The 18,483-nt window shown below is 32.9% G+C and overlaps 1 protein-coding gene across 9 annotated transcripts in view; it reads right to left on the bottom strand.

The window, feature by feature from the left end:
• LOC115237309 (potassium/sodium hyperpolarization-activated cyclic nucleotide-gated channel 2) overlaps window positions 1-18,483 on the bottom strand; it is a 116,772-nt gene that overhangs the window by 15,289 nt on the left and 83,000 nt on the right. For 5 of the 9 annotated variants that reach the window (XM_029810269.1, XM_029810268.1, XM_029810275.1 and 2 more), the window contains 4 exons: window positions 8,315-8,478; window positions 6,879-7,015; window positions 6,326-6,469; window positions 2,813-2,887 (listed from right to left, as the gene is read on the bottom strand). In XM_029810269.1, the coding sequence (XP_029666129.1) occupies window positions 2,813-2,887; window positions 6,326-6,469; window positions 6,879-7,015; window positions 8,315-8,478 (520 nt within the window). The remainder of the gene's footprint in view (window positions 1-2,812; window positions 2,888-6,325; window positions 6,470-6,878; window positions 7,016-8,314; window positions 8,479-18,483) is intronic. The other 4 variants (XM_029810273.1, XM_029810271.1, XM_029810272.1 and 1 more) reach the window with 1 other exon arrangement.

Consider the following 18,483-nt stretch of genomic DNA (forward strand, 5'->3'; position numbering starts at 1 on the left):
AAATTATATACCTTTGCGCCCAAAAAACTGCGCGTGGCTCTTTTGCCTTTTTATTCGGAGTTTACTTGATTTTAATCGTGTAAGAGCCTTATTTTTATATCTTTTTAAAATTTTAATATTAATTTAAGATAAATGACAGTTTCAGGAAAGTCATAACTTTACAATTCTCCAAATTGATACATTTATCCAAATCTGCTTAATTTTGCGTGATAAGTTCCGTTCAATGAAAAATACGAGAATTACTACAAAAAGAAGAAGTAGAAAATGAGGATCATTTCTTTCGAGATCGGGTCTGCGATTAATCAACTGTCTCCTGCGTATTTCCGGTCTCTTTTCGCGAAAGACGAAAGACTACACGTACAAATGATAATATATACGTTGACATACATATATATATATATATACACATACATATATGTATACATATATACACACACATATATATTCTGGAAAATGTTACGCTCCGCTTTCTAGAAACCAACACGCATCAAAAAGACAGCATCTCTCTCGTCGAAAATTTTCCTCTCGTTACACAATAGAATCAAGACAAGACTGCATCATTGACAATTCGCCATGCGATCGCGGAGGAGCATCAATTGCACGCGAAACAGAGGAAACGAAATATCCGCTACACACATAGATATATGTATATGTGTATGTATATATATATATATGTATGTATATATACACATATCGAATAGCGAGATCGTTGAATGACCGCGTGCTGTCCGCGTACTTCCCTCGCTCCTGTCATAGGGGCCAGAAAGGATTTAACGATCAGGTCTATAGCGTAAAAAAAAAACGTTGAAAAATACCGACAGTATTATAATATAAACGTGCTCCTGGAGAGAACAAACAAATTAAACATGATAATATTACGGATACATACGTGGGCAGAGGAAAGTATTAACGGTGTACTCTGCATAATCGTACTCTCCGTCTTGATGGAAGTAAAATATTGAAATAAAATAAATAAAATAAAATAAATGGAATATCGGAGTCGCTTCCTTCTCGGTTAAAATTAGGCATATCTAAATAACACGAAATAACAAGCAATCAGATGAAACAAAAAATAATCGGGGAGAAAATAATCGGTAAGGTTTGTTAGTAGTTTATCATAGAAAAGGAACAGGAAGAAGAGTAAAATGTCAGGGAAATAAATAAAATTGGGAGCACACACCGAACACGGGCACATCGCCAGAGCGGTTCGCGTCGAATACCTCGTAGAAATTTTTCCACGTATACTCGTATTATTATTTTCATTGTACAATTATTTACATTGTACAAGATTTTTTTTAGACATTTCGCATTTTAATTTTTATAATCGCATATTAATTGGATAAATTCTTCAATAATAATAAGACTTGCGACAAACGAATTCTCGTTTCTTAATCATCACCGTAACCTTATGCGCTACCATTGTCAAGAAATGGTGCGTCCGTTATATATATATATAATACTATCAGTACAGTTACATGCACACGTATCTAGATTATGCAGTCCGTCACTGAAAGAACGTCGATAACTGCTATTGACTCATACGTTAATATACATGCGCACCTATATCGTATCAGGCCAATAAAGTTATGCGGCTTATGGGGTCGGTGATAATCGAGAGTCGAGAAATTCGAGAAAGATAGAGTGTATGATCGCCGTATCGGCGATCGGCGCGAACATCGGCCGTTCCTGCGATTACGCGATCGAAGCCCGCGATTCATTAGTATTCGACACGACCAATTAATTCACAATGACTATTCGTAACCAAACTCATGTTAGTACCTAGCACAGAACGGAACTTTCCAACAAAACCCGACAAAAACAAGAGCATTTCATACCAAAAAAACCGTTTTCAAGAACTTTGGCGAGGAATCAGCTATTCGGTGAAACATGGACTTCAACTATATATATAGTTACGTAATAGAAAACATCGTCACTATAGAATAATACTGCAAGCATCATCATTCTCCATCGATCAATACATACTGGATTCTTCTCAGCTAATATCGCATCTTCTAATCTGTGATCCATGTCACACGTCGCATCGCCAGGACTACGGGACTAAGGGCAAGACTGATCAAGAGCTTGTTAAAATATTCTACGCGATAAAATTTGTTATATATCTTTCGGGAAAAGCTATGTTTATCTGTCATGAGAGAGAAATAGAACGATATTATAACTTTTTGCATAATTTCAATTGAGATCGTTATTTTAACAATTTTTACAATAAAATTCTTATCTTACGAGAAATTTTGATTATCATTTAAAGTAAAAACTCTTTGTTTTATTTATATAAATTTCAAGTATTTAAATTTTGAGGAAGTTACGCGAGACAAAGATAAGGAAAAATTAATTATCCTGTAAATCTATAGTATTAGTTCTATAAAATTTAATCAAAGGATAGGCATAGTCTCTTTTTTTTTTTATTGATTTATATTATTCTACGGATACTCCTCGACAAAACGTTAAAGCTCTTGATCGGCTCTGCTACAACTCATAAACTGGATCTAAGTATGTCGGGCGTGTTATATGTGTAAAAAATTCCTCGTATCGAAGACTGTAAATTACACGACAAGACTATGCACGTTATCTAGAAAACTCAACGAGAATATGACCACAAAACGAATATGACAATGATAATCAGAATAATTGTAATCAATGAGTAATAACAACGAAAGAAACAATAGCAATGAGTAATAATAATGATCTAGCGTATATAGATATACGTAGAAACACATTGAGGTTTTGTGTTAACGAACGCTTGAATCAAGAAAGGGCAATTGGCCTTGGTTTCAGGGTTACTAGGCAGGCACACCTTGCTGGTTCGGTCTGGTTGGGGCGGTGTCGCCCGACGCTCGTAGTGCCTCTCCGGCTGTTGATAAAGGGGGATCTGCAAACCCATTCGGAAACGTGTTCTCGCAGTACGCCTAGTAGTCGATTTGTTGTAAATATTGTTTTCTTTATGTCTATGTGTGTTGGGGGAGTAAAATACAAGATTCTCTTGTATGTGTGTGTATGTATGTGTTAAGTGAGTTGCATTGTATGTGTATTCACAGTATGAAAAAACATGTAGCATATAGAAAAGATAGGAAGAGTTCGTTATTGTTTCATGACACTTGATTACAAAGAAAGAGAGTGAGAGAATCTATTTTCGATGAGATGATAAAATTCGCGAGATATGGTGTTATGAATATAGAACGATGTAATAATCATGCGCCACCTGTGATTTTGTTTGTATTTATTAACGATTTTTATGTCCACCTGGTATAGCGATTTTGCGCTATTTTCATGTTAACGGCTCTGTGCTCCCATTAAAATTATCAAAGAGAATTATCAAGATAAAGAGACAAACATAATGTGCGTGTTATGAAAGAAAATCGCCCCGTTATGATTCAATATTCACACACAGTTGTCTGATAAAACATTTGAGAATTTGAAATGAAAAATTGCAAGTGCTATGTTTTCTACGTAGTATATTTTTCCATAAACGATATATCTTCTAGGAAATTAATTTTAGCACTTATAGTATTTTTATAACAAGTTTATATTTTGTGGCAAAATTTATAAAAAAATGCAATGGCTTAGTCAATAACTCAAATTAAAACTAAATTTTAATATAAATATTACATAGTACTCCATGTATTATGATCTATTCGCGTTCTAATGGAAGAAATAATAATAAATTTTGTGGGGTTTGATATAATAATAATGATATGTAATGAATAATATGAAATAATTTATAAATTATATAACTGTGTATTTTTTTGCGTTTCATCGATGCGATATATCACACATTTGTCGAAATTTATTTTTTGCGTTCTGAAAATCTAGTGTGATAAGGGCAATGATAACTAATAATAATAATTTGATTAGTTTCAATCTAAATGAGTTCATATTTTTATTTATCTTTGAAATATCTATATGAAAGCGGCGTAAATCGCATATGACTATTCTCATCGTCACATTTTCGAAATTATGGGCTCGTAAAATTCTTTTTTATTAAAGTTTGAAATCGAAGAGATAAAACAAGAATTGATTTAATTTTGTTTATTAAAAAAGGAATTTTATCCTTATATTTTAATGGGGAAATCATTTATCTCGTGAATTCGACAAGGAAAGGGAATATAGGACAATGATTATCAATACTGTTTTTTAACAGCATTGTTATCCCTTTCGCGTATTTCTTCACTTTTATTCGATGAACGGTAATTTGTTCGAACGATATCCGCGCTTTAAATCGCGAATCTATTGCACTTAGAACGCAGCTTTCCCTCATTGCATACATTTTTTTAAAGCATATCTGGTTTGTACAACAGAATAGAACAGATAGGAAAAAGCAGAGGGAGGCAATAGTACGTTTCAAGGCAAGCGTAACAAGATTTTCAGCGAATGACAGACTGCTTTTTTGATTGGACGAAAAGCCTGATTGATTCGTTGGTTTTCGCTGCACGGTTTTACGCTAACAGCACGAGCACAAATAATGTAACACAAAACGTTATCCCACGTAAACACAATCGCCGACGTGCTGAAGCACCGAAAGATAGCAAGATAATTTCTCAACCCAATTACCCACGCAAAACCATTAATGAACTTGCAGCTCATTCGCTGTATAATTGACCTGGCAAGATATATGTACATCGTGCACATAAAGTCGTAGATTTTATCTCGTTTTTTAACTCATCTTCTTATTAATGTAAGGACGTATAAATTTATAAATTATGTATTTTAATAAACGTATAAATGTTTTTTTTTTTCTATTCTATAAATGTAATAATTACATTGTAATCTTTGATTGAATTAACGTCTATTTGAAGAAACAAGATATATTCGAAGCTTATGAGAAAGAGGCGCGAATTTTTTAAGGGAATTTATAATAGAAATCAATCTAATCTTTGGATATTTTTCTTTTCCGTATTCATTTTCTGTTCTTTCCTTTATCTTTTTTAAAATGACTCTTGACAAGGCGGACAGTAAGTTTACGCGTTGCATCGAATATCGAGTGATATGTACATTTGCTTGGAACAATTACTTACCCGTCGACGGATCGCAGTACCATTATATTACGTGCGCAAAATCGACATGTGCATTAGAAAACGAGAGCAAAAAAGTAAACGAGTAAAATATGAGTAGCGAATAGCAACAATGATCGAAACGACAATGAAAAATATAATAAAATGTCGTATGTGTATGTGTGGGTGTCACGAGATTTTCCATCGAGTTTTATGGTGTACTAGCGATGATTCCGCAGAACACGCAATCGCGTGCACGCGTACTTTTTTCCCTCTATTGCCATTTCGTCACGCTATCTCTCTGCTTTTATTCGCGGACTATTTATTTATATTATTTATTATTATGGCTATTATATATATATATCTGTTTATGCTCCTCTCAGTGCGATATGATTGAGCAAGAGAGAGAGAGAGAAAGAGAGAGAGAGGGAGAGAGAGAGAAAACGACTGACTCTAATTTACAATTATTATTATCGTGGAAGAGAAAGACAGATGGAGGGATTGGAGACTTTCATGTAAAGTGGAAGTTTCGAGGTATCATGGGATATACTAGAGTAGAGCCGTGGGGACATTCATTATATGTTCAGCAACGGAAAGCGAAACATAATCTAATAATCTGAGAGCCCAGTTCGAAAAGATTCTCCGCAGTGGTGGACTTTTATGACAAAGCTGCTGAAAAAGTTATTTTGTCAAGAAGCGTATCCTACTTTCACTGCGCATATACCTAGAAAATATTTATACATATGTGTATATATATATTTGATAGTGAACTTGATGAAATTCTTATGACGATAAACGGAGATTCCTTGTATACGGAGAAAATGATATTTTTGTTAATGTTCGTCAATTCGGAAGAAAACTTTATATGAGAGATTGGCTGCGGACAGAATCCACCACTGACGTGAGAACTTTACTTGTCATTCAACAAGTCACCTGTGATTAAGTATAGAATCTTCATGTCAAGATAAAGTATAAAAGGTTGACTGTTGTTCCCTCTTTTTATCTCCTCCAATTTTCTACAGCGACCATGTATCAGGCATAGACATAATTATTTAATATCTCGCGTAAATGCGGAAGGCGATTTCTGCAATTGACTGATCCAAAAAACTGACAATCGACATTAATTAACTCTCGTTAGATCTCATTGTCGGCAGGAAAAGTAACAGTTTCGTAGGAGGAAGATCGTTTGTCAGCTTCCTGAACCATTAAAGGTCACCAAACGCTTCTCTTTTTTTATACGTAAATTACACGAGCTACACGTATCGTATATGATATACAAAATGAGAACAATGCTGTATAATAAATAGCAAAACACTCACATAGACCTCTTCCCATTGCGAGACATACCGCACCAGTCTTGACAAACGTAGTAACCTAACGAGTGATAGCAGTTTTGCAAGCCTGAGAATCCTGAGAGCACGTCCAGCATGCAGGATCTGGAAGGACTCGCTGAAGTCCTGGAACTTGCGAATTTGTTTTATGATATTTGATTGATCTTTTCTCTTTCAATTCAAATAACTAAATATATATAAGATATTCACGATACTGGAGAAATATTATACTGAATAAATAAAAGTTTTAAATATTTTATCACGTATATTCTTTTACTGTCATATTTTTCTAATATTTTGCATAATAATATTATTTTATTTGCTTGATTTTGTCAAATTTACAAAATTAAACGCGATTACTGTCTTAATATAATATACCTTAATATTTCTTACAATATTTTATAGTTAGACAAATTGGAGAAAATTGTGCTTTAATAATTTTTTTTTCTAAATAAAATGAGATGATAACTTATAACTTATAACAATGGCTTTTAACGTAAAGTTGCGTTAATGAGCTATACGATACACAGGATATACTTACTTGATTAAATATGAGGAAAATGTAATCTAGTGGTATGGAGGAGATGAGGTCGAGAAAGAACCAAGTCCTGAGGTAGTGTTTCGCGATTAACTTCGGATCCAGTATCACTTGTTCGGCATTATCCTGCTGCATTATACCTGCAACGAAATAATTATTACTTCACGTATTTTTCATCATCGATGATTTTCCGAAATCTGCAAAACTTCAATCGCTAGATTGGAAAAACGCTAATACTATTGCCTTACGCTCTGGCGACTTGCCACCGATTCGAAATGTCGCAATTGATGCACTCATTATCCATATGTAATGTGTAATTTAATAACTGGAGTTGGAGATACCAAAGGCGAATCCATTAGTATACACAAAGAAAGAAATAATTATTACGTATTGTGTTATAAAACATGCGCTGGAAATAATAAAACGACACAGAAATTTTTAATCGTGTCGAATCGACACAACGCAATATAATACAATGATTTTCATCGGCTCCGGCTCGTGACCCAATTCCACGTTTGTGGAACCGCCTCAAACACGTTTCAAATTAATCCCGAGGTAATAATGAAATGTCAAGGAGCTGAGTGTGTTCTACCTTGCACAACAATACCGTCATTGTGCATGTCGGGGCCGACGAGGCCTAAGCAGATGATCCATCCCACATGTCTGTTTTTGTTTGAGATTTTTTCGCCGGTGCCTTTTACGTCGAGATATAGTAAGGACGAATAAGGAGAGTAAAAATTAAAAGTATAGTAAACCTTCAAAATCTTAGATAGAGAAAAGTTTGGGAAGTTCTGAAGAAAAAAAAATTTCATTGAATTTTATCTTTAAAAAAGGAAAACACTATGTAATATCGTTGGCAAGATAATTTCGTGATCGCGAAAATGTACAATCTAAACGCAGTTATACATATCAAATAATACATAGTAAGAAAAAAAGTACGCCAATTTTTGCCAGGATAATTGATTTTAAATATTTTTTAATATTATTATAAAATAATACGTAGTAAGAAAAAAGTACGACAATTTTTGCCAGGATAATAGATTTTAAATATTTTTAAATATTATTATAAAATAATGCGTGTGCGTAATAAAAAAATTTTTCGTAGAGAGATGCATGCGTGAATGTTCTGGGTGTCAATACGTAAATACGAATTTATGCTAAATCTGTGTAGAGATAATATGAAGAAAAATGTTGAATATTATAGAATTTAAAAATTACTAATTATTATTAGAGATACAAAGTCTTTGTTACGACGCAGCTGTACTTTATGCAAATCCTATTGGTTTGAAAGATTAGTTCAAATTTCTAAGCAGCGTATGTTTAAAACAAATTTAATAGTCTTATCGCAAATTCTGATTAAATGCTGAGAATTTATTATAAAAGAAAAACAAAATACAAAAATTTCATAACAAATTGATTGATCGAATGATTCGACTCACCCGTCCTGAAGTTGACGACGATGTCTATAAGGAATATCGTGTCGGAAAGGCAGTTGAAGGCTATCCATCTAGTGCTTAGGTCGTCATTGAAAAAACTAATGGCGACTGGCAGAATTATCAGATTAGCTACCAGTAGGAGGAGCATGCAGAGGTCCCAGTAGAATCTGAAAAAAAGAAAAGTATATGTTAGAATAAATCTATTATATATAAATTATGGAAATAAATACTTTACATTTTATTCCACAATGGATACTGTGCTAATTAATAAACGAAGTCTGATTCATACAAATTTAAGGGAGAACGTGATAGCAATTCAAAATTTCTTCTCATTTTATTTTAACTCATACGCGATAGTTACTTTATACTCTCATTTTGAAATGTCTTGAGCCAATGGGGATTATAAGGATTGACTTTGCAATCTCGCGCGCGGTTAAAATAACTTTCAGAATCTTATCCAACTTTCGCCCTTATAGTAAATCTCTAAAGCTAGAATATCGCAAAGATATTTTTTTAATCTATATTCTTTATGCAATAGATAGATGATTCTTATGTAGGGAGGGGAACAGTCTCATAATTTTTATCTTGATATATTTTTTGTGATAGTATATTTTTTATATTAATATATTCTTCGCAAAATACGCAACTTTTTTCATATAATCAAATTTGATAAAAGTTGGTAAAAAAATGTATATATATATATATATTGTTTAACTAGAGAAAATAAACGATATTAATAATAGTTCCAATCTACAAAGAAAAAAGAGAGTTAATTCTGTAAGCACTGATGCCAATTGCAAACGAATTGTACGAATTTACATTTTATTACGCTTACCAAGTACACAAGTTTATTTCGACGTTTTTGATCCGCCTAACCGGTTACGGAATCATTAGTCTACAAAGTAGCGCTCGTGAATAAGAATGAGGGTAATTTTTCACTATTCTGCGGGGGAGGTAACGGGAGATTCATGGGGCAATTGAAAACACGAGGCGATTTCTCTCGAGTAGATTAGGTGGAAATGCAAAATGAACTTTTCCGCGTTTTATGCTGTTAAAGGAAATATTTCTAGTAATGTTTCTATCGAATGCTCAAATTACCACTTTCTACAGATGACCGACGATTTGAGAATTATATTCTGACATTTGATTATAATAATCGATATTTGACAAAAATTTACAGTTGTAAGTAATGCGATATATAAACGCGATAAATAAAAATGGAAAAAGTACGAGTATATTAAATAATGCTCGAATCTTGAAATAGGATATCATAAAAATGAAATGCAAATCAGAGATTGAATTAAATGCGGATACTAATCTATAATTAAATACGCTTTTATAAGTGAGATTGAAACTAAATTGGGACAAAATGAGATTATTTTCCGTTATCAATACTGTTGTCGAATATGCGATGAGAATAGGAATGTAGCGGACATTTTCGATGGACATCAGCAACTTTGTGGACTGCGATGCCGTAAATTGTGATTGTTAGACAAACTCGTAGCGTTAATTTCGCAACTTTGGAATTTTCAATCAGATATGCACACGGCAAAGTTATGCACTGGCAGTTCATTTTGATGTAAAACATTTCAACTTTTCTACGATCTATATAACAGAATAGCAGTGGATAATGCAAAATTACACAATATGACGATAACGAAATCATACATAAGGATGAACGTGAATCTAACAATAAGTATGTCTGGATATTTATAGTTATGTATATGTTTTTCTATCAATTTCTTCTATTATTAAAATTTATTTAATACATTATTTTCTTTGCTATATATCATCTTTATTTTATTATTTATTTAGTAATGCAATAATATAATGAGATATGTGTTGTACGTCGATTAATTCTTAAATGTGCAAAAAGATATATCCGGAGAATAAAAATATGCATCTGAATATACGCAATATTGCGTATACGCGTTGAATTACGTACCAAGAATAATCTATGAATGATGATATTGTTCAGACAATTGGCCCTTTATTGCATGATTATAATATGGAAAATTATGAAAAACATCATACTTTGAGGAGTAATTAGACACGATCATCGAGAGATTTTGTCTTAATATAAACTTGACGCGTAGACAGTTAATGTCTTATACGATGCACGATATTAACTTTATGACACATAAATTCCTATAGCAATATGTACCTCAACATGATGATGCATTACTGTATAAATTGTTATTCTTCAAATTGTCAACAATTTAATTACTTCCTTCCTTTTCTTCTAGCAAATTGCCATCTTATCATAATAAACCGATGTGTACACAGGATGAACATAATACATCATGCATTTTCTTTAGCTTCATTAATTTTCTCACCAAGAGATATTTTAAATTCGAAAATTCGTATAGGAGCCATAATAATATTAATACATTGTAATACACAGTTAAATCAGTGTTATAACGTAGAAAATAATGTACTCACGGAGTCTAAAGAGCGAAGATTTTCGCGATAGTCAATTTCTGAAAGCTCGATTTTAATCAGTTTAATTTTAATTCGAACCGGAAACATTGATAACACTTCTCAAAGTAATAACGTTGCTGCATTCGGATAATAAATGCGCTCTTATCTCACAGTATATATATATATATATATATATATACCTGAACCTTTCAACATTCTACTAATCTTTTCCTTTTCCTGTAGGTAGACGATTTGATTTAATCTCATTGTTCAAAAATAAAATTCATTTTTATGAAAAAATGTTTGCAACATATTTGCTTCTAGATTTATTATTATTTTAACCTTATACTTCAATAGATTTTGCTTGGCAAATTGTTTTGTAAATCAACTACATTTTTATTATTGCTTTTTTTTAAATATTTTTTTCATGTTTATCTCTCTTCCTGTTTTATATATTGTTTTTATTTTTATATGTTAAATATCGTTGCTACATACATTGTAGCTTGCAATATATTTTTGTGAAAAAAATTGGGATTATTTTTTTTGTTGCATGTTTAAAGAGAGTTCACAGTACACAATACAATAAATATGTTCTTCCTCTATCTCTTTCTATTTCTATCTACCTTGTGCAGATCACGAAACAACATGCACGTAGCTCGAGCTTTTGCGTGTCCGGTGTCGGATGCTGCACGCGAATGCATCCTGTCGGGTCGTTTGAGCACATTCCATGTTGGAATGGCGGAATCTTCGAATACATTCTTTACCGCAGCAATTTTGTTTAATTTAGCGTGCACGGTACTGCAATATTGTACATCATTTTTCGATCAGCAACCATGTGTAATGCCGGAAACATTTTATTCGCATCAAATACGAATCACTCACAACGCATCCGGATTTATTTTTCACGCATTCGATGATGTAAAGCGAAAAGCAATCGAAAGAAAATATTCGGATAATTTGAGTCCGAGCCATGGTACGTCCGTGCTGTAATTGAATTAGATTACGCCGCGAATATGCGGTGGGTAAAAGTCGCAGCTATACTACATTTTAACTCGAGTTTGAGCCGGTAAACCGCATTAGAATACCGGGCTCAAGACGACATTAGCTCTAATTAATTTATTAGATAATGCTTATAAACGCGCGTCGACGATATTTCAGAGTTTAATGTCATCCTTTACTTAGCGTTGCGGGATAAATGTAATCCAAGTTTCGTGAGCAGAACTTCTCGATATTGCATTAATCTTTACGTACATAAAAGTTGCAATTAATCAATGAATTACACACACGCAGATTTAAATTTATTAAATATATATATATATATATATATATATTTAATAAATTTAAATCTGCGTGTGTGTAACATGAGTGTTAAAATTTTAATAGTTAGCAATATATATAGTAAATATATTAAATAATAATGTAACAAGACATTGTATATCAAATAATAATATAATAAATATCCTTTTAAAGAAATTGAGAAAGAAAGAGAAATAAAAATTATGAAACACGATAAGAGCAAAATATAAAACTTTCTTTATAAAGGATTTAAAACATTTCACATAAATGAGACATTTAGCGTTAATGCGCTTTTTATCTTTAGAAAAGACAGGAGAGTGACAAAGCATATCTTAAAATACAATTTTCTACGTAATAACTTATAGCAACAACAAGTCTTTTTATATATTTATATTTTTACCATAAAGTTATAGTAGTATCGATTGTTTTATTTTGCCGCGAGTGTCAAACTTTGCAAGTTCCTCTTCAAAAACATCAAACACGCAAAAAGTAGATATCTATTTAAAAATTAATTCTATTATTTAATGTTTTTTTTTTTTTTTTGAAAAATTAAATCGCATTTAATTCAATACATACAACATACTAATATAATTTTTTCTTCTTCTATATGTTTAATGGATAGAAGCACTTTGCGTGCACATCTGCATATATTTCAACTTTTTGTCACCGAATGATTTACATTTGACAACATAGATAATCACAATCAGGCAACGAAGAGGTGGCACCACACGGTTGATGGACCGAAAAAAATGAAACTTACTCATGATATGCACGCGAGGGCTGATACTAGCGTGCCGGAATACTCAAGCTGCCTTCTAAACCGAATGAAATGGAATATCTTTGCGCCATAATAAACTGGAGCAGCCCAGTTTCGGTGCTGCACGAAATTAAACGTAATTCAGCGGTATTGGAAGTGGGAAGAAGATTGATGGACGATCGTAGATTCCCAGCAGCACGACCATAGGTCGAATGATTCTTTTCTTTATGACGTGCCGTTTGTTTCAATTCGCGGCTCATGTTTCTCCATGAGTTATGCTCATGCGAAAACATTTTCTCGAATAACGCGCTCGCCTTGGGAATTCGGATTATAATAGTTCACTTTATGTGTCGATACAATATTGCGATATTGAGGGCGAAATGCATTGGAAAAAATTTCGCTGATCGATTTTCATTCATGTGGAAAGGCGAATATAATCGTAACAATAACAAACCATTGGAAATGGATCTAAAAATTTACGCTAAATTGTTTTCTTTTCACCCGCTTATAGGTAATTAATAATATCAATGACGGAGAAATTAATTACAGAATTTGCCGATAGGTAATTTGAGCGAGTCATATACAGGTATTATCGACATTATTATTGCGATAATAAACGTCATGTTTAATATATGTTATGTGCAATATGTATAATATGTTTGGAAATATTCTATAGGCTGTAATTAAAATTGGTGTACTCTCTATGTAGGTCATATATCAAATGAAGCGATCAATTGAAATGGAAAAAAGACATATAAATTCGTGGATATTGGCCAACTGCCCTGTCTTCAATTCGATGAAATGCATTCGGTTCGGCGAAAGTGGGCGTTTATATCTGTTTGTATCTCGTTTATACGGAATATTATTTCGATTTAACCGCACCTTTCAGGAATAACGCCTCATCTCTGTTGAAATGTAACGGGGACATGAAATAGATAATTAGTTTTTACCGAGCGGCGTATTTCTACATCGATATAATTTATTTATTTAACTCGAATCTGTGCTCGCCGAATTTACATAATGAACATATTCTAACATGATAAAATGTTTTAGAAGTATTAATACAAATGTGAGTTATTAGTATGAGTATTTAGAATAATGCTTACATAGTATTTAGATATCGAATGAATTATCATAACAACGTAATAATAGAAAAACAAAGAAAACTTTGTTTTTCTAAAGATTTTTCTTATTAATTTAAATATTCGCGAGATGAAATGAATTAACGAGGCGTGAAGAGTTATATCATCCTGACCAGGGATTTTCCGAGGATTTTTGTACCATGCGAACTTTTTTCCACGCATACGTAACGCTAGACAGTGACCTAGAAGCGCCTGTGAGATTACGCCCTGGCGATAACTATACCTCGGGATTAGATTTATGCCACTTTTTCGGAGGATCTGCTTTAACGAGCGTACGGTATGGGCAGCGGGTTCCCTGAATTCGAGACAATTTGCCACGTTCTCGCCCCTTTCAGAGATACTTTTTCTCGAGTTACCCGATTCACAGCGGATAGTTGCATTCACGCCTAGTAAATTTCATATTATCGTAATAATCAAATTTGCTATTGTTCATACGAACACATCTTTTTGCGATAATTGTACAAGAAAAATATTTTTTTTTTTCTTTTATAAATTATACATAGATGCAATATATTTTTTTTGTCTTTTCTATATCTCTCTCTCGGAAGCATCCAGCGGTTACGATCTGACAGTCGTGTGTATTTCTCTATTGGCGGTCTAAATTTCCAGTTGTTCCGAGTAATTCGCCGACCGTAGACAAGCGTGAAATGTGGAAGTTGAAATGCGGAATTATACGCCTACACTGATCTCCATGGAATTCCATGAAACAGCGTTGGCCAGGATATCGATGAAATATCGGTCTCCCACGCGCTTCATCCCTCCGCGAAAAGGCGAATATGTTATCGTCCTAGTTTCTCTTCTTCTGGATACTTTCAGCTTCCAGTTATCCTACCTGCGAGAAGCTGACTGCATTAATCTTAATTTGCTTTAGACGATTCGGATATAACAGCGTCGTACATCAAAACTTTTCCATCCTGCATTGAGTCGCTCTCAGAGACTTTCTTGACCTTTTCCGTCCGACGTAGCCTCTTTATCCTTTTGTTGTGAAAAAAATGCGACACGCCGGAGAATTGCCGCGTCAGAAGGATGGATGATTCTTGCCTGCGAATGCTCGCGATCCATCTTGTGCTTCAGGTTGACTGAAGGTGCGTCGTGTCACTTTTAAATAAGAATTGAAACTTATTGAAGCTGCTATGATTCCTCGGTTTCAATGCTACCGAGATCAAAATGGCTTATGTCAGGGAGCAAAGAAGAAAAATGTATTTCAAACGGAAAATAAAAGATGTAAAAAATGAAGAGATATGACTTTTCTTAAAATCTAAAATATATGGATGTTATCATGTTTACAGTACAGAAAATAACTTATCGAATTTATACCGAGTCCAAACTCTGTTTTATGGAAATAATTCTTAGTTTTTAGATTTTTAGTTACAATCAATCTATTTCTATCTAGTTGCATATTTTACAGACATGTGGCAAGCAGCAGTATGAATATTTGAACGGATTAGTCGTACATTATCTGTCGCTGTAATGTGGATGCTGAGAAGTGTGTTATCCAAAACGCTTTACCGCGCGCGTGTTTGTATGCTATGAGGATTAAGAGGTTTTGCCGTAATATACATGTATATACACATCTCGTGTCATATATGAGCGACGAATTTTGTGGTCGTGCAGCACTTTAATAGGATTATGTGAAGCAAGAAGCCGACAATTCTGCCATTTTTCGCATGTACTATATATTATCTTCATTCGCGCGCTATTTTCGTTGCGAGAAATGCTATTTGAAGTATGATATTTTGCCGGAAGTAACGCGGAAAATTTCTACTAAAAATGTACAGTAATATATCATAGATAAAACCGCGTATTGCGCGACTTCCAAAAAATCAAAGATATTTCATAGACTCATTCTCTGTAAAAATAGACATAATAGACAAAAATTTATAAAAATATGATTCTTTACTAGGAATTTGGTAATTTTCTTCCACTTTTAATACACAAACTTAAAGGTAAATTTAACAAGTATAGAATTATTATATTTTTATTTTATAATCGATAGTGTCATAGACCAAGTATGTAGGAAGCTAAGAATTTCGACTACAATATGTAACGTGACATAGGTCCAACTGTTTGGGATAGAATCCGCAGGATCTCGGTTAATACCGATAACGACAATATATCGCGTTATGTCCTATTTCGAGATCTATTTCGAGTCCTATTTCAACATGTGGGTTTACTCCATGCCGCTGCATACCAAAAGAGTTGAACTGAAACTTCAAGATTATTTATGAAATAGCTTTTCGATATCCGAATAATTGCGACTATCAGCATGCTTTGCTACTCATTAAACTAGCAGAGAATAAAAGATTTATTTTTGCATCTAAGAATATCACACAGACATCATTTTTTTATTTTTGGAGTATATTAAATATTTTTAATATTCCAATAAATAAATTGTGATAAAATTATGCACTTTTTTCTTTTTTTTCTTTGCTTTTTCTCGTAAAAATTTTATTACGCTTTTAATATTTTATAAGATTAATATACATTATTTAGTATTAATTGTATCGCGAGGTTGAAAGGCGCACATAAATAAAAATGTTTTGGGAATAAATACATTTAATATTACTCATGTGTTCCCTTTTTCTCATTCACAGTTTTAACTTTTTTTCCATTTGCGATGCGGAAACATTTATTGTATGCTGCAGTAAGAGTAAGAAAACGTTCGTAGAGCACACTCTTGTCTGCTAACGTAGTCAGAAACTGTTTACTGCTGTGATAGTACCACTAAATTCGTAATGCCAGTGTCTGTTGATTGGAAATGCATAATACAGTATCCGCGAAATAGCGCATACTTGCAGCGTCCGCGAAAGTCGTAGAAAGTTACGTAGGTGCCATCGTTTCGAGAAAAAAAAAAAAAAAAAACCAGTATCGTGATAATGCGGTAAATTTGTACCTTCGCCGGAAGATGTATTCCATCATTGCTTACTGTAATTATCGATTTAGCGCTAGAATATATCGAACAATACGATACGTGATGTTCTAGAAGTTAACCACCATTGTTCCGGCCTATTAATTCTTCTGACATTGATGGATCTCTACGCTGTATTACTATTCTCGGAGCAAACAGGTTTGCGGAAATAAAGTTTGAGATCGATTCCATTAGGGGAAAAGAAATGAGTGAACAAAAACGAATATCGTATATTCATCATCTCTAAAAATAAACATTAAAGTAGCTGCAAAAAATTCAAAAATTATTTAAAAAGAGTATTTTGTAAGGAGAGTATTTAATTTCTTAATATATATATATTAATCGCGATATTGATTATGATATTTTATTTTATACATAAAATCCATCTTTTTTTACTTTATTATATCGTTATATTAGATCGAGAATTTATATTTTCCGAATATATCTAAATTATTTTCGGAAAAGTCTATCTCTTTACGATAAAAGATATATTGTATTTTTTGCGAGAATTATAGAGATTATATTGCTATTTACGAGATACTACCACGTCTTTTGATAAGCTTGGATAAATAGCTGCTATAGTTGCGAAATAACTATTTTATTCGCTTCGTCGAATCTTTCATATGATAAATCCACTTCACATGACACGTTGAAAAAGAAACTGCGTAGAATGGTTGACAAATTTTTATATCTCACTCGAAAGCCGCACATATCGCTTCGTTCTATTATACGTATTTGAAATATGTAAAAGCCGCAGCAAAATCATTCATTGCAAATGCTCTTCTCCTGCAAATATTCGCATGTTTAATTTTTGTGTTTAGTGTATGTTATATTCTTATATATAGATTAATTGTGCTTTACAATTTTAATGTTTTATTTGTTTTACTTGATTAAATTAAAAATCGCGCGAAAACGAGATAAATTAAAAAATGAAAAATATCCACAATTAAATATTACATATAAATATCAAATTGATGATAAAAATTAATTATATCTCCAATAAATAGTCTGCATAGCATAATCTTTTTGTTTAATAAAATATTATCTTAGAAGATATAACATAATATTATGGCATTTCTAACAAGTCAGCACTGCCGTGGAGAATCATTCCTTCTTTAAATGGATATTATTGAGAAAACCCGGTTGCTTGCAATTAGAACAATTTTGCAACGATTATCAGATTCCCGATTAGATGCACTTTGCTTAGCGAAGCGCGGCGTACTGTTACATACATACGTGCGCGTTCACACACATACACTCGTATGATTACATTGATTAGTAAGAATCGCCATGAAATGGTACCCATACACTTATGCATACACGCGAACCGAACAATACTGCGGGGTCGCTCATTGTCCGACAGAGGATGCTGACATAATCAGAAGCACGATCATTCATTTTATGAGCCTAACGCGTGCGCGAACGGCTTTACGGAACGATTTTAAAGAGGTCCCCCAAAAATCTTTTATCTCTTCTTAAATTTAAAAATTTCAAATTCCGTAACATTGAAAAACAATGGTTTTCAAATTCTGTTACATCGATGAAAATTCAGATTATGAAAGAAAGAAGGGAAGCATAATGTTTATTTGTCTCTAAATATATATATTCAATATATATATATTATTTTTAATGTCTTTGATTTGTCGCG

The sequence above is a fragment of the Formica exsecta genome, unplaced genomic scaffold (genome assembly GCF_003651465.1).
Source record: "Formica exsecta isolate Colony F162 unplaced genomic scaffold, ASM365146v1 scaffold290, whole genome shotgun sequence".
In the NCBI taxonomy this organism is placed as follows: domain Eukaryota; kingdom Metazoa; phylum Arthropoda; class Insecta; order Hymenoptera; family Formicidae; genus Formica; species Formica exsecta.